Below are 17,435 nucleotides of genomic sequence, written 5' to 3'. Positions count from 1 at the left end.
CCTAAAAAAAAAAAAAGGTTTCTGTCTCTCTGTCTGGTGAGCACATGCACCCTTATAGCAAAAAATCTCTCCGAAAAAAATAAAAAGCTTAAAAGTAAAACCTAAAAAAAATCCTTTTTAATGTACCTTAAATATATGATTATTTTAACTCATGCTTTAGAATGATATTCCAACAGGAACTAGTCAAATTGTTATTGTTGTTTGGTTTTTTTGTTTGTTTGTTTTTTGGAGAGGTTTTTGCTATAGGACGTGTGCACTTGCCAGACAGCAAGAGAGAGACAGAAAGCGAGAAATAACCCCCAAGGGGGATGGCCACGCCGCAATCCCTTCTCCTCCGTTCTTCTCTCGGGATCTTGGGCACGCACACACACGTGCCTGGTGTGAGTTTGGACGCGAACCGTGGTCGACTACATGGGAGTCCAGCGACATAGCCATTACGCTAACTGCTGATCCCTAGTCAAATAGTTTTATAAAGCCACAGTTATGTCTATTCAATAAAATCAGAGAGGGAGACTTCCGTTAACTATAAGAGTATTACAAGTGGCAGACTAATGGCAATATTTTCTGATGTGATAACTTAGTAGCTGTCTCATGGTTAATACTGAAAGATTTTCTCATCTGTATTTTTATATAGAGTTATTGTTATCTGAAATGTCTTTTCTTTATATCCTCAAATACCCTTTTTTTTGGAGAGGTTTTTGCTATAGGGTGCGTGCGCTCACCAGAGAGACAGAGAGAGACAAAGAGACAGAAAGCAAGATATCATCCCCCACGGGGGATGGCCATGCCGCAGTCCCTTCTCCTCCATTTTCCTCTTGGGATCTTGGACACGCATGCACACGTGCTTGGCGTGAGTTTAAGCACCGGGTCCAGGACTCGAACTACAGTCGACTACGTGGGAGTCCAGCAACATAGCCATTATGTCAACTGCTAGCCCCACTTAAGGAAGTTTTTAATGCAGAATTATCTTGAGGAATATGGAATGTATCCTAAACCCTCTCTCCCCCAAAAAAGGTTACTCTGTGAGGGAGAATTGACGAGTACATTTATTAGGATCTCAATGCCAGAAAATCATTCAGCTACCACATTAGTCATGCAGGTATAATGGAAAAGTCATGGGTTTTGGTGTCCAAACTATCTGTTTATTTTATTTATTTATCTTTAACTTTCCTGATTCAGCTTTTTTATGCACAAAGTGACTACCTTATTGGACTTAAAAATTACTGAAGATACATAAGCATTGAACTGCATGTCTAACTCATAGTAGTAAATACAGAATAGATATCACTACCTTCCTTCCTTTTCTGTTTTTATCTTTCCCAAAGCTAAGTGTATTTCACATTTCTTAGGTTTGCCCCTAATTGCTACAGAAAATACCAGAGTATCATGTCTAGAAGACATTGCAGAGATTATGAAATCTTGCAATACTTTTGCAATCTGGATTCCTAGCTCTCAACTTCCTGTTGAATTGGTCACTAAGAGTCCCTTGGAACTTATGTTCTCTCTTTTATTTTACCAAGGAGACCTATTAACCTCTCTTAAGCAGTTTATGCGCCTAAAAGGCAAGCTGTGTGGAATAAGTAGTAGCCAGTAGCTAGCAGTTAGTGTTATCTGTACCACTCATACCTCTTAGCACACAACTGCACTTTGCAGTACCTGGGCTGGACACACATGTCAGTGAGCTTCCACTCCTGGCTGGAACTAGTAATGAGTGTCCAGAGTCATTTCCTCATGTCTTGTGGGAAAGAAGAGGTCAGCCTGGGATGGAAAATGATAAAAGAAACACATACAGGCAGGAAAAATTGAAGGAAGTTTTCTCCCCAAGTTTCCCAATGAGGATGAGAAGACTCTTTCCTCTTTTTTTTTCTTGAACCACAAATAACAAGATACTCGCAGATAACAGCAAAAAGCTGACATTTACATTTCTGATATATATTCTTTTCCTGTTGTTTTAACCACTGTTTTTGATAATTCAGTTCTGCCTTCTATAGATTAGCAATTATTTAAAGTAAAATGTCCACTTCCCACAGTTTAGGACTTTTGCACATTGAAGTTTGGTTAAATGGGACTCTTTTTGAGAGAGATTTGTGCTCTAGGGCGTGTGTGCTTGCTGAAGAGACAGAGAGAAATATAGAAAGTGAGAAATCACTCCCCAGAGGGAATGGCCACATCACAATCCCTTTTCCTCCATTCTCCTCTTGGGATTTTGGGTTTGCATGCACAGGTGCCTGGCATGAATTTCAGGCCTCTAGGACTTGAACTACAGTTGGCCATGTGGGAGTCCAGCAATGTAACCATTACACCATCTGCTGGTTCTGCTAAATGGGACATTTTATGCATCTGTTAAAAAGAAATATTCAGCAAAAATTGCCCTTGTCTGTACAGGGCTACTATACCATCTAGGAAATTTATCTGAAAAATTTTATTGTTATAGGTGCCTCTTTCTATTGATAGAAATTTTGTGTTGCATATAGCATTGTCTCATAAGCATGAAAGACCATGTAGAGAATCTGTGGAAAATCCTGTTGGATAAATAGATACCATCTTCTTACACATATACCAGGCATTGTATCCAAAAGTGGGAGGCTTTGACTAGAGGCACTAGTGTTGCTTTCTAGAATCAACAGTATTGACAGATGTTCAAAAGGCCTGTCCTAATTTTTTCAGCTTTTCAAAAAGGACTTGTCTGCTTTTCATAGAAAACCCACCATTCATATAGTAGGCCTTCTGCTGGGTTAGTCACCTTTCTCTGGTCCAGTTCCTTCTCTAACCTTCTAGAGATATCCAGAGCTTTGCATAGACCCTTGGTAATGTACTGGCATGCAGGAACCTGGAGATACACTTCTTTTTTTTCTTTTTTAAGTTTATTTATCTCTTCTATGAGCAAGAGAGGGAAAGACAGAAAAATAGGCATTCCCATCAGGTTCTTCACACCACATTCCAACCCCAGCTTCACCCAGGCCTGGGTCATGGGCATGTGAGTGCCCAGCCTGTTCAGGAAGGTCTCCAGATGTAAACCCGAAGCCTCACCGAGTGGATCCACCCCACAGAGCCTTGCATGCTGTGTATCACTGCCCAGCCCAAGTTTTTATCTAGCTTGTGATTCTAGCTCTTGAAGCACAGCCTCTGTAAGAGCCGCTAAAGTAAAGACATACCCCTCATGAGATCGTTCATCTAGCACAGCCTGCCTCTGGACAAGCTCCAGAGAGTATCAGACCTGAGATTTTTTTGTTGTATGGTTTGTTCTCATGTCACTACTCAGAGATCAATTTTTGCTTAGATTTACCTTTGGCGTTTTAACCCTAGACAACATGACATAGCTCCCTTCTCAGAGTTCCCATCGGTTTTTCACACCAGCCTTAGTGAAATTGCATACACTTTTCCACAGTTGTCCAGAATTTTACAGAATTGTCTCAAGGCTCGGGCCATACCAGTTGTTCTCCCAGTTACTATGAGAGACTGGAACACTCAACCTAGTTACCTAGACGAGTTTCCACTTCTCTTCTAAGTGAAGGTGCTGCCATCCAAGCATAGAATAAGTTAAATTGTCTCTCTCTCTCTCTGTTTATTTTTTAATAATTGCCAGAGGGTATATACACTCAACAGAGAGAGACAAAGCACCCTGTAATGGAGTGCAGTCATACCACAATCCTTTTTGTTGCATTTCTCCATCCCATCAGGATTTTGAGCACATAAGCACACATGGCCAGCATGTATTTCAAACTGCTGGGACTAGGATTTGAACCACAGTTGACCATGTGGGATTTAGCTTTCCATGCACAGGGCTTAACCACCGCACTGTGGAGCTGCCTTTTTACACACACACACACACACACACACACACACACACACACTATATTTATTTATTTATTTATGTATTTATGTATTTATTTATTTATTTATATGTAACTTATAGATGATTGATTGGTTGATAGATATGTAGGTAGTAGGTAGGTAGATGAAAATAAGGAGAGCGAGAGAGAGAGGCACTTTTGACAGTCTTACTCAACTCTCCTGCTCCAGCCTCCTCGCTGGCTAGGACCACAGGCATGCATCCCTGCACCCAGCCGGTTCAGGTTGTGCAGGGAACTAATCCCAGGCGTCACATGTGGCTTCAGCCACCATACAGCAGTGTCCTCCCCCTTGCACCATGGTGGCTGGGCCTAAATTATGAGGGCACTGTGTCACTCCTCTCCAAAATGTGTGATATATATATAAAATGTGTGACTTTTTAAAGTCTGCAATTTGTTATTAAAAGTTGTCCTGAAGTGTTAAAAAATTCAGTGTTTCACATTCTAGAAAGGTGATCCATGTATGTGTAGCGCCTTGTGCAGGGTATAAACATTCCGTGATCAAACACAATATTTTTGCAGTAAAACATTTGAATATTTGTGCCAAGTAAAATAAATAAAAACTAAATAACCTCTCTAAATTTTGCCTCAAGTGAGCTTTGGCTCCAAACTTATTAAAAATATATATAATTTTCAAAGTTTTCGAATTTCAAAATTGTGGAAATTGTGAACCTATGTAAGCATGAGTGTTCAGAATACAATAACTTCCAAAGATCTAGATTCTTTTTACTTGGGGAGGTCCTTTTGAGAACAAATAATAACTAACTTCTAAAAAATAATTAATAGTATTTTAGTAGACTTCATAAAGAACTAAGATGTTAAATATTTAACCTAATAAAAATATATATAAGTAATGTAAATCCTTTGAATGAGGGTTAATAAGTCTTTCCTGACATCTGACATTGGCAGAACAACCCTTAACATTATCTTTTTTTGACATTGGATTGGAATGTTACTATTGCACTGTGTTAGTGGTTTTTATTCACCATGCACGACCATCTCTTTTTTATGCTTTTCAGATGGTTGTATTTTGGTTATAGACTTGGAAAAACAATGACTGTGTTTCTTCTGCAAAATCAGCTTTTCTATCCCTGTTCACTTTGCCCTTTTGGACATGTTCTCAGATATCTGTCTGAACCTTCTGTGCCCCTGTCTTAGCCTTTACATGAACTAAAATCCTATCTTCAGAGAGTATCTAAGGACAAAGTAGTTAAGATGACTTCAAGACTAAGATAGCAAGAATATTGGAATGTTAATTTCCCTAGTTTAGTATCTTACGGTTTTAAAATGTAAAAAAATGTTGTGATAGCATTTTAGTCTTTGCACTTTGAACACAATCTCAAACTTACTCGGAACAGTTTGGCTTTTGTTTTCCTGAAAACAAAATTAAATCAGTAGATGTCTTATCTCCAAGTAAAACCTAACCAAAATTTCATTCCAATGAATTGGTATTTCAGCAGTTGTTCTTTCAATTTAATTGTCTCTGTGTTATCAAAATTAGCATTAGCTAACTAAGACAGTTAGACCCAGATGCAGTAGTGCAGGCTGGGCAGTGCTATTTGGTAGACTAAAGCCACATGGGGGAGAGGTCCAGTTTCATTTCCAGTCTTTCCTACAAAGCACCATCTCAATCCTGTCATCCCAGCTGCTCAGGAGGATTATAGCGTATTGAGTGCATGTCTCTAGACACACACACAGACACACACACACACACACACACACACACACGAATGGGCAAAGAATAATCGAATAACCAGTGAGACAGTGTAGGCCTGTAAGTACAGATGGACTCCGAAGTCAGTGATACCTTAATACAAGCTCTGGACTCATCACCTCTGGCTGAGTGGCTTTGGGGGAGACGTATACCCATTCTGAGCCTAGATTTCCACACCTATAAACTGAGTATAGTCTATCAAGATCATTTTAAGAACTAAATTAAATGAAAGCAGTACAGAGCTTAACTATTTGACAAATGATTCCTTTAAAAAAAATTAGCACAGCTTTATAGTTTTCTAATTTAAAAAAAAAAGCATAAAAAAGAAATATTTCACCTGAACTCACACCACTCAAAGGTAACTATGGATAACATTTTGATAAATATTCTTTCAAATATCTCTTGGTGGTATATGCATATACAGATGTGGGTATACAGCTGCATGTGAATTGATTTTTACTACCCAGATTTCAATTTAAGCATTTTTTCCATTCGACAATATGTCATGGATATCTAACATTTGGAATATCTGTAGTCCCTAACCATCTCAGTAATTTGATATTCCTCCCACCTTTCCTCAAGTGAAAAGTCATGACATATTTTTTTGTTTTTCTATGCAAAAATTTGTTGTGACTCTTCCGACAACCCAGTACTTTGTTTTTATGTTGTTCTTATATAATATATCTCTGGTACCTCCACAACTTATATCCTGTCACGGATTTTAAATTCCAAGTATATTAAATTTATGCTTTAAGACTGTTTTGAATTTTTACAGAGACCTTAATGCTCTTGGGTTAGGCCGAGTTCCCAAGTAATACTTTTTAAAAAAAAAAAATTGGAGCCGGGAGCAGTAGCATTGTTAGCATGTTTCAGTGTTTCTTAGGCAGAGAAACACCGTGTTCCACTGCTCACACCAAGGCATGAGCCTGATTGTGCTTTTAAAATTAATTGGAGCACTAGTAAGAATCGGATTGCATCTCATTTTCCTGTGTCTTGATTTTCAAGTGAGGAAGCTGGGGCCCAGAAAGGAAGGGTAAATTAGTCAGGATGATGCAGCTAAGTCTCTTTGGAAAGTAAGTAAACTTCAAATTTCAATGGCTACTTTTTAAGAAACTAATAGATTTCATAAAGTAAAAATTCTAATAAAATTTTCTTAATTTGAAGACGCAAAATCTTCTCCCCCGGTCATTCATTGTAAATGGATTTTGTAGTAGAAATTTAAACATAAAGAAGATTATATTAAATGGCATTTTATTGTATGAGTGTGAGAGGGTACTCAGTCCTGCAGTCAGCTTTGAGAACCTGTGTTAAAGCTACTTAGTAAGTTAGTTCCCTTTTTCTTCTGTTCATTTTGTCCTTTCACATACGCAATGATCTTGTCCCTAAATCAGTTAGAAATGGACTCTAATGCGAAACATTTATTCTCTTGTCATCCCTGAAGGCACCATTCTGATCATCGTGGGCCTGGTTCTCACTCGGGAATCAGAGCATTAGGTTCTATTTGCCAACATTTACTGAGGCCATTTTTTGTACTGTTGGGGCACTGCTAGATGCCAGGAATGCAGAGGTTAAGACCGTGCCCAGACTCTCAGATTGCCCAACAACAGATGGGAACCCGTGCAGCTGTAGCAGCACCATGTGATATGTACCTGGCAGTGATTACTCAAAAAATGCAAACAAATGAAAAATTAATATAATAGAGATATGTCAAAAAGAAAGGCGTCTCTGAATCTGTCTGAAAAAAGTCAGGGAAGATTTCACAGAGACAGCACTTGGAACTGAGATTGGAAGAATGACTAGAAGTCTGTTCATGAATTAAAAAAAAAAAAAGATAGGAGAGTTACACCAGCCAGAGGGAACAATACTCAAAAGCATAGGCTTGTGTCTAGGTTAAACATTTGTTTTCCATGAAAACACCTATGTGCTTCTGAAATTTTTTACTAAAATTTATGATTTCTAAAATCCAGATGGTTACAAAGATCTTGGGACCAGCAGTTAGCGTAATGGCTATGTCACTGGACTCCCATGTAGTCAACTGCGGTTTGCATCCGGGACCCGGTGGCTTAAAACTCATACCGGGCGCGTGTGCGTGCGTGCCCAAGATCCCGAGAGGAGAATGGAGGAGAAGGGATTGCAGCGTGACCATCCCCCCAGGGGTGATTTCTCACTTTCTGTCTCTCTGTCTCTCTCTGTCTGTCTGGTGACCGCACGTGCCCTATAGCAAAAACATCTCAAAACACACACACACACACACACACACACACACACACAATGATCTCAAGAATCACAATTACTTGACTTCCCCTACTTTAGACTATTTCAACTGGACACAGACAAATGAACATCTACCTACCCTATACTTAAAGGTTGCTAGGAAAAGTCCTCTTAACCACATTTGTGAAAGAACCACAGCATTTGTAGAGCTAGAACAAACCCTTAGTGATCATTTCATCTAGCATTTTTATCTTGCATATGAAGACATTAAAGCCCAGAGAAAGGGAAGAATCTAGTTTGAGGTTTGGTAGCAAGTTGATGATAAACCTCTAAAGTAAACAAGCTACCTTAGGGCAGGGCTCAAGGTGGGATACATATTGCATCATGTTTTGTTTTGTTCTTGGTTCTATTCAGTGATTCCTCCTTCAGTCACATTGAAACTATCTAGTTGTTTCCTTTTCTCTCTGTGCAATTGTAGTGTCATGGTAAGCTGGCATGCATATTTTTTTCTCCTTTGCCTAGATTAGCTAGTTTTCTTCACACCCAAAAAGATCAGTCCTGAGTATTAAAGGTGAAGGTTTTTGTGCTCAGCAATTTAAGACAAAAGCCTGTGACCACTTGTGGTTTTGCACTGTCTTCCTAGTCTTCTGATGACTTTCTGTGACATGAAACATTGCTTCCCACAGTAGTGGAGCATGCCATGTGTTTTGAGTGCTGGTTAACAGAAGGCCTTCTGATCCAACTAAACCTGGTAGTGGGTACAAAAAAGATAACCGTGCTTTTTCTCTCTGTTTTCTTTTGTGTCGTAGAGCCGGCAATTAGAATCTGAAACTGGGACCACCGAGGAGCACAGTCTAAATAAGGAGGCTCGGAAATGGGCCACACGAGTAGCACGTGAGCACAAAAACATTGTTCACCAACAGCGGGTAAGTGAGAGAGAGTCCTAGCTACGTCGAGTTTAAGCCGAATCTTAAACAAGTTAAGGAATTGGGTTTCATTAATGTGAAAAATATCCTATATATGTTTTTTCTGAACTTTCTCAACACATGACAATATGTACTCAGCTCTCCAGGAATCTCAGAAATTCTTTAAGCCCTTTAGCAACAACACACTAATTCATCTATTTGCCACAAAATTGTCTAAGAAAGGCTAGAGATAATGTATTATAATCTTTGGGCAGGAAAAGAGACACACATATATTAAATTAATGGAAGTTTTCATCTCCTAAGACAAATTTTTTGAAGACACAGTGTAGATTCCATGAAAATATACCTTCAGGAGGGCTGATCGTGTTACAGCAGTGAAGCACAACACTCTGTAAGGCTAACCCACATGGGATGGTTCTGGGTTCATATCCAGAAACCTCTCTGAGTATGCCAGACATGTATGTGTCCATTATCTGAGGCTGGGAGTGGTCTGTGACATTGGGACCCTATTGGGGGTTCTCTGTCTCTCTCTTTCCTAGAAGAAATAAATAACCTTTAAAAAAAGAAAACTGGGGGGCCAGCAGGTGGTGTAGTAGTTAAGGTGCCGGACACTCCCACATGGCTGACCACAGTTCGAGTCCCGGACCTGGTGGCTTGCCTTCTTCTCACTTTCTCCACTTTCTCTCTCTCGCTCTCTCTCTGTCGTCAAATTGAAATAACTAAGTAAATAATTCTTAAAAAGAAAAAAGAAAACTGTATCTTCAAGATCATACACACAAAGATATTATTTATAGTATAATACATTTTTTCAGTTTCATTTAGGCCTATATTCTTCTCTCTCTCTTAGCCTTCACATTCATTCAACCTATTTTTTATAGAGATTTTTGCTCTAGGGCACATGCCCTCAACAGAGAGACAGAAAGTGAGAAATCATCCCCCAGGGGTGATAGCCATACTGCAGTCCCTTCTCCTCCATTGTCCTCTCGGGATTTGGGGCACACATACACATGAGCCCAGCATGAATTTCAAGCTGCCAGATCCAGGACTTGAACTGCAGTTGACTACATGGGAGTCCAGCGCCTTAACCATCAGACACCACTTGTTGACCCCACACGTTCAGCTTCTTAAAAGAACTGTCCATACTCGGGACCAGCAGATGACGTGATAATTATGTCGCTGGATTCCCATATAGCCAAGCACAGTTTGAGTCCCAGACCTGCTAGCTTGAAACTCAGGCCAGGTGCACGTGTGTGCCAGCCCAAAATTCAGAGAGGAGACTGGAGAAGGGATTGTGGCATGGCCATCCCACCTTGGTGGTGATTTCTTGCTTTCTGTCTGTGTCTCTCTGGTGAATGCACATGCCCTGTAGCAAAAATTTCTCTCAAAAAAATAAAAAAATTAAAAAGAACTATTTATACTTTATCTGTGTATCCTCACCTCCCACTTAAGGGGACCCATTATCTTTGAGCTTTCCCTTCCTTTTGTTCCCTGTACCACTTCGCAGAGACTAAACTCGCCAAAATCACCAATGACATCTCTGGTGCTAGATCCCAAATGGTCACTACTTAGATTTCTCATTTTTCTTAACCCGTCAGCACTTTCATCATCACAATGAACAACTCCCCTGTCTTTTTTTTTTTTTTTTTTTAATTGGCTACAGGGTATGTGTGCTCACCAGGAAGAAAGAGAGAATGCACCTCTCCTCCCTCCCCCAAGGAGATGGCCATACCTCAGTCCCCTCTCCTCCATTCTCTTCTCAGTATTTTGGGTGCACACGCAAATGTACCTGGCATGTCTTACAAGCCACTAGGTTTGGGATTCAAACCATCTAATTGGCCATGTGGGATCCAGCTGTGCTAACCACCAGCTGGCTCACACACCTTTGTCTTTTTTTTTTTTTTTTTGAGGTTTTTGCCTAGGGCACATGCACTCACCAAAGAGAGAGACAGAGACAGTGAGAGGGAAAGTGAGAAATCACCTTCAGGGAGGATGGCCATGCCACAATCCATTCTCCTCCCGTGATCTTGGGCACACACACACACATTCCCAGAGCGAGTTTCAAGCCACGGGTCTGGGGCTCAAACTGTGTTCAGCCATGTGGGAGTCCAGTGACGTAACTGCTACACATCTGCTGCCCCTCCCTTTGTCTTAAAGCAGTCTCCTCTAGTCATCCATGAGTCAGCATTGTCCTGCTTTCCTTCTGCTTTTCTTGCCATTCCTAGTTTCTTTGATAGGTCCTTCTTTTTCCATCCTATAATTAAATACTTAAATTCTTTAAATTTATGTACTAGGCTTTCTTTTTTTTCTTACTCTTTATTCTCACTGATGATAGTCTCAGCCACTTCCATGGTTCTACATAACATGAAATCCTGAATGCCCGTAATGCTGGGCCTTGCTACTCTGTGTCCTGAATCTTCTTGCCTATTTATCTTCCTTTCACCATCTCACAAACATCTTCAATGCAGTCTTCTACTTCCTAACTGCTGAGGAATAAAACACCCCAAACTTAATGCTGTGAACAGGAGCATTTTTTAATATTGTCTCTCATTGCTGGGTATTGGGTGGTCTCTTCCCTGTCTTTTTTTTTTTTTTGGAGAGTTTTTTTTCGCTATAGGGCGTGTGTACTCGCCAGACAGACAGAGAGAGACATAGAGACAGAAAGCAAGAAATCACCCCCCAGGGAGGATGGTCACGCAGCAATCCCTTCTCCTCCATTCTCTTCTCAGGATCTTGGGTATGCATGCACACGTGCCCGGTGTGAGTTTTAAGCCACCGGGTCCAGGACGCGAACTGCAGTCGACTACGTGGGAGTCCAGCGACATAGCCATTACGCTAACTGCTAGTTCCCTCTTCCCCGTCATTTTTCACTTGGGGGTCTCTCACTTGGTTGTATTCAGATAGTGGCTGGTGCTGGTGTCATCTCTATGGGTGCACCACTGAGCTATCTGGTGTGGGGGTCAGGGAGGTTTGAGCAGCCAGGAACTGGAGCAGCTGGGTCGCATCATGCACCTTAATCTCTACTCTCTGCATGGCCTGGCTAACACGCAGCTTCTCAGTAACTGCTTCTTACATACTAGCACAGACCACAAAGGTGCGAGTCCCAAGAGTGAACAAGCAGATGCTTTGTTATCTTTTAACCTCGCCTCAGAGATAACATAGTGTATTTTATGTCATGTTTTTATTGGGTCCTCAGAAAAGTCATGACACATTTTTGCATAGAAAAAATATATGATGATTTTTCAGATGACTCAATACATTAATGAGCAATTTCAATACAGTCCCAATGAAACAAGATATTTTAAAGAAACTTGAAATCTGGTTCCAAAATATATCTTGATTTTCTTTTTTTAATGTACAGAATAGCCAAGGACAATAATGAGCCTAACGTGCCTTATCAAATACTGAAAAATGCAGTAATGATTTTATAATTAAAGTTGTGGCATGATACAAAAGTTAACAAATATATCAAAGAAAATGACCCTTATATATATAGCAGTTTAATTTAAGGGCCATATTAAAATACTACTTACAACCAACTAGCCATGAAAAGTCATTTTTTAAAATTTTCTGTAGTGTACATATGCCCACCAGAGAGAGAGAGGAGGAAAGTGAGAAAGCATCCACTCAGGGGAACTGCCGTGTTGTAATTTCTTCTCCATTCTCCTCTTGGGATTTTAGGCATGCACACATACTGTGCCTAAGCATGTTTCTTAAGCAGCTAGATCCAGGACTAGAACCAAGCAGTCAGCCATATGGGATCTAGCCACCTTAGCCACCATGCCACTGGCTGCCCCTAAAGGTCATTTTTTGAGACAGGCAGGGATATTTAATGAACAGCATATTAGAGACTACCAAGAAATTAATGTAAGGTGTAATAGTGGCATTGTAGTTGTATAAAAAATTTAACATCTTTAGGGAACCAGCAGTTAGTGTAATGGCTATGTCTCTGGACTCCCACGTGGTCGACCGTGGTTCGCGTCCCGGACCCGGTGGCTTAAAACTCACACCGGGCACATTTGCGTGCGTGCCCAAGATCCCGAGAGGAGAATGGAGGAGAAGGGATTGCAGCATGGTCATCCCCCCGGGGGGTGATTTCTCACTTTCTGTCTCTCTGTCTCTCTCTGTCTGTCTGGCGAGCGCACGCGCCCTATAGCGAAAAAACCTCTCCAAAAAAAATGTAACATATTTAGAGACTTTTACTAAAGCATGGAGGAGTGGAGATTTATAGTATCTTAAATTTACTCTAAGATGATTTGTCAAAGAAAAAAAGGAAATCAGTGTGACATAATGCTCTCCTAGGCAAGGCCTGAAAATAATTTTAAAAAAAGGAGGGGCCAGCAAGTGGTATGGTGGTTAGGGGTGCTGGACTACCATGTGTCGAGGGGCCAGTTGAGTCCCAGACCCAGTGGCTTGCTTTCTTTCTCACTTTCTTCCTTTCTCTCTCTCTTTCTCTCTCTCTCTCTGTTCCTCTCTGGCTAAATTAAAATAGACAAATACATAAAGTTAATTTTTTTTAAAAAATCTTTTAAAAAGAGAAAAAAACACAATAAATCAAATATAGAAAAATCTTGACAAGTTTTGAATCTCAGTGATCAATATATGAGAGTTTGTTGTACTAGTCTTTCTATTTTTCAGTATATTTGAAATTGTTTATATTTTAAAAAGGCACATTAATGGCATTTCAAATCTTTAGGGAAAGGATTGAGTAAATGGTGTTAGAACAGTTGTCTGTGTCTTTAGGAAAAAAATGTAAAGTTAGATTCCTCCAGTCTACTATGCCCCAAATATACTTCAGAAGAATTAGAGTTAAGTGCTCAGGGCCGGCAGGTGGTAAAGTGATTTAGGCACTGAACTCCCACATGGTTTGACTGTGGTTTGAGTCCCAGACCCGATGGGTTGAAACTCGTGCCAGGCGTGTGTGCATGCGTGCCTAGAATGCTGAGAGGAGAATGGAGAAAGGATTGTGGGTCGCCATCCCCTCAGACAGTGATTCCTCGCTTTCTGTGTCTCTAGTGAGCACACAAGCCCTATAGTAAAAATCTCTCAAAAAAAAAAAAAAAGCTAAGTGCTTAACAATAGATTATTATTCTTACTTATTTTGAAGAAATTTTTGCTATAGGACATGTGCGTTTGCAGAGAAACAGAGAGACAGAAAGCAAGAAATCACCCCCAAGGAGGGATGGCCATGCCGCATTCTGTTCTCCTCTTGGGATTTGGGCATGCACACTCATATGCCCTGCGTGAGGTTTAAGCCACCGGGTCAAGGACTCAAAGCACGGTCAGCTAAGTGGGAATCTGGCGGCGTAACCATTACACCATCTGCTCTTCCAACACCAGATAAATTTTAAAGTGGAAAGATAGGGACCAGGTGGTGGCATAGCAGTCACACCCATTGGACTGGCATGAGAAAGGTCTGGGTTTTCTATCTTGGGATGTCCCTGTGCATGCTAGGTGCATACATGTATGCCTGTTTTAAGAGCTGACTGGGACTGAGAGTAGATCATGACTTGGTGACCCTGTTGAGGGTACTTGTCTATCTCTGGGAAGAAATAGAGGAATTAACTTTTTTAAAAAACTGGAAATATACAGAATACTTTTGATATATTACAGATACTTTACTGAGGAAGCTACAAAACCCCAAAGATTAATGTGGCCATAGTAGATGAGGGTGGCAAGATGGCAGCCTCCTGGGACCAGCAGTTGGCATAATGGCTATGTCACTGTATTCCCATGTAGCCGACCGCGGTTTGAGTCCCGGACCTGGTAGCTTAAACTCACGCCAGGCACATATGCGTACGTGCCCAAAATCCTGAGAGGAGAGTGGAGGAGCAGGGATTGCACCGTGGCCATCCCTCCGGGGGGTGATTTCTCGCTTTCTATGTCTCTGTCTGTGTTTGTCTTTCTGGCAAGCGCACATGCCCTATAGCAAAAACCTCTCAAAAAAAAGAAAAAAAAGATGGCAGCCTCCACCTTTGCTGGCACTGTGTGAGCAGCTTCAAGAATCTTAAAGCCCCTGATAGATAGGTATCTTCGGCCTGTTGAAATCGTGCCAAGAATGCCTGTCTTATTTCAGTACTGTCCACCAGACATTTTAGTTCTGTCCAGTCACCAGTTGTCTTCTCTGTTCCCAGACTTTCCCATCCATCAGAGACCTGACTTGTGGGCATACTGCAACTATCTTTAGTAGAGTGGCCCCCTTGCTTCCAATTGTCCTGAAGCTCCTTCCCAGTCAGGTCTGTAACATACGTCAGTTCAGGAAAAGACAAGAGGAAGACTGTGAAAGCTGTCATCTATTCTGACCTTTGGCTAAAGAGAAAGACTGGTTTTAAGAAAAAAATTATGGAGAGGCCAGCAGGTGGCATGATGGTTAATGGCACTGGACTCCCACATGGCCAACCATGGTTTGAGTCCCAGACCAGGCGGCTTGCTTTCTCACTTTCCCTCTCTCACTCTGTCTCTCTCTGGTCAAAATTAAAAATAAATAAATAAAGTTAAATAAATTCTTTATAAAAATTGTGGAAGAGGACAAAAGCAAGAAAAAGATGCACGAGGGCATTTGTGTTCTGCAGTAAAACCCAGAGTAAACTGTCAGAAAACTGACAATGTTTTTCTGGAAGAGGCGAAACTGGTATGGTGACACTCAGACAGATCTGAAGTTCAGGTCAGAAGCTTCACAGTCCCTGTGTATATTATGTCTTTACAAAAACGAGTAAGTTAACACATGATGTAAATTGTACCAGCTGATATGTAAACACATGATAAAAGTAAGCTGAAAGTTTTAAAACTTAATGGATTAAACATTCCCAAATTTGGTCAGAGGAAAAAAGCAAAAACCCCAAAGACTTTAAAAAAAAAAAAAAGAAAGAAACACTGGTAAATGTGACCACGTAAAAACTAAATACTTCTGTTTAACAAAAGAACATACAAAAGAGAGAAAGGATAGAGTGAGAAGAAATATCTGTAACACAAATAACAGAGACTAGCTAGAAAGAAATATGTGATCATTTCTCAGTCTCCGTAGTGAACTGGTTCCAGGACCAGCAAATACTCAAGACCCTTGTATAAAATGGTATAGTATTTGCATATAACCTATCACATCCTTCTACGTACTTCAAATTATCTATAGAGTCACCAGCAGTTGGCGTAATGGCTATTCGCTGGACTCCCATGTAGTCGACTGTGGTTTGAGTCCCAGACCCGGTGGCTTAAACTCACACCGGGCACGTGTGTGTGCATGCCCAAGATCCCGAGAGGAGAATGGAGGAGAAGGGATTGCGGTGTGGCCATCCCCCCTGGAGTGTGATTTCTTGCTTTCTGTCTCTGTCCCTGTCTTTCCTGAAAGCACCACTGCCCTGTAGGGAAAAAAAAAAAAACTCCCAAAAAGTTATCTAGATTATTTATAATATCTAATACAATGTAAAAGCAGTGTAAATAATTATTATACTGCACTTTGTATTTGTATTTTCATTGTAGTGTTTTTCTTTTTTTTACTATTTTCTATCCATAGTCGATTGAGTCCATAGATGCACAAGCCATGGATATGGAGGGTGATTGTATTTAAATCATAATAAAAAGACAAGAGAGTAGAAGAACAGATAAGAGAATATGATCTGCCCATTCATAGATATAGATATACCAGGCCAGCTTGTGGTGTGGTGGTAAAGATTTCTGGATCCCACACAGCTTAGCTCACAGTTTGAGTCCCAGACTGGGTGGGTTGAGAAACATCCTGGGCACATCTGCCCAAAAGCCCAAAAAGAGTGAGAAGTGGAAGAGAGAATTGCAATGTGGTATTCTCCTTGGTGTGTGCTTTTTCACTTTCTCTGTCTCCCTCTCTCTCTGTCTCTGCAAATGCACATACCCTTTGACAAATTAAAAAAAAAAGAAAGAAAGAAAGAAAGAAAGAAAAAGAAATGCAGATGCCCAGCAACACATAAGAAATAATGATTTTTATTAATCAGATACAGAAAAAATGAAAGAGTTTTAAAATATAAAATGTCATATTAGCATTATTTTAAAGATTGATGATATCCACTGTTGATAAGAAATAGGAAAATTGGTCTGGCCTCATAACCTTGTGTTAAAAGGAACTAGATTCCACAAAAACAACTACACACCTCAAATCCCAGACCTGGCTGCTTGAAAAACGCACCAGGTGGGGGCCAGCAGGTGACATAATGGTTATGTCGTTGGACTCCCACATAGTCCACTGCAGTTTTAAGTTTTGGACCCAGTGGCTTAAAACACACTGGTCACATGTGCGTGCCCAAAATCCCAAAAGGAGAATGAAGGAGAAGGGATTGTGGTGTGGCCACCCCCCCTGGGGGTGTGATTTCTCTTTCTGTCTCTCTCTCTCTCTCCGGCGAGTGCATGTGCCCTATAGCAGAAAATCCCCCTAAAGAAAAAAGGGGTGGGGGAGAAGGAAGGAAGGGAGGAAAGGAGGAAGGGAGTGAAAAGAAAGAATGACAGACAGACAAGGCACATCTGTGCACATGCCCAAAATCCCAAAAGAATGGAGAAGAGATTGCAATGTGGCCATCCCCTCTGCTAGATGCTTTCTCACTTTCCCCCTCTCTCTCATTCTCTCTCACTCTCTGTCTCTCTCCAATCAGTACACGTGTCCTGTAGCAAATTAAAAAAAAAGAAGAAGAAAGAAAGAAAGAAACAGGGAAACATGTTCCCACACATCTGTGTTTTTATCTTAAATAGTCCATATGTGAGTAAATGACT

At 40.7% G+C, this 17,435-nt stretch overlaps 1 protein-coding gene and 1 pseudogene across 2 annotated transcripts in view; both read left to right on the top strand.

Moving 5' to 3' along the window:
• The window catches only part of FCHSD2 (FCH and double SH3 domains 2), a 252,607-nt gene that overhangs the window by 192,776 nt on the left and 42,396 nt on the right, over positions 1–17,435 (top strand). For both annotated transcript variants that reach the window (XM_006140959.3, XM_006140960.3), the window contains one exon: positions 8,589–8,705. In XM_006140959.3, the coding sequence (XP_006141021.1) occupies positions 8,589–8,705 (117 nt within the window). The remainder of the gene's footprint in view (positions 1–8,588; positions 8,706–17,435) is intronic.
• Positions 14,604–15,901, top strand: LOC114008830 (39S ribosomal protein L35, mitochondrial-like; annotated as a pseudogene).

This window comes from Tupaia chinensis, unplaced genomic scaffold (assembly GCF_000334495.1).
Source record: "Tupaia chinensis unplaced genomic scaffold, TupChi_1.0 Scaffold000047_1, whole genome shotgun sequence".
Classification (NCBI taxonomy): domain Eukaryota; kingdom Metazoa; phylum Chordata; class Mammalia; order Scandentia; family Tupaiidae; genus Tupaia; species Tupaia belangeri.
This window is presented reverse-complemented; position numbering and strand designations above follow the sequence as displayed.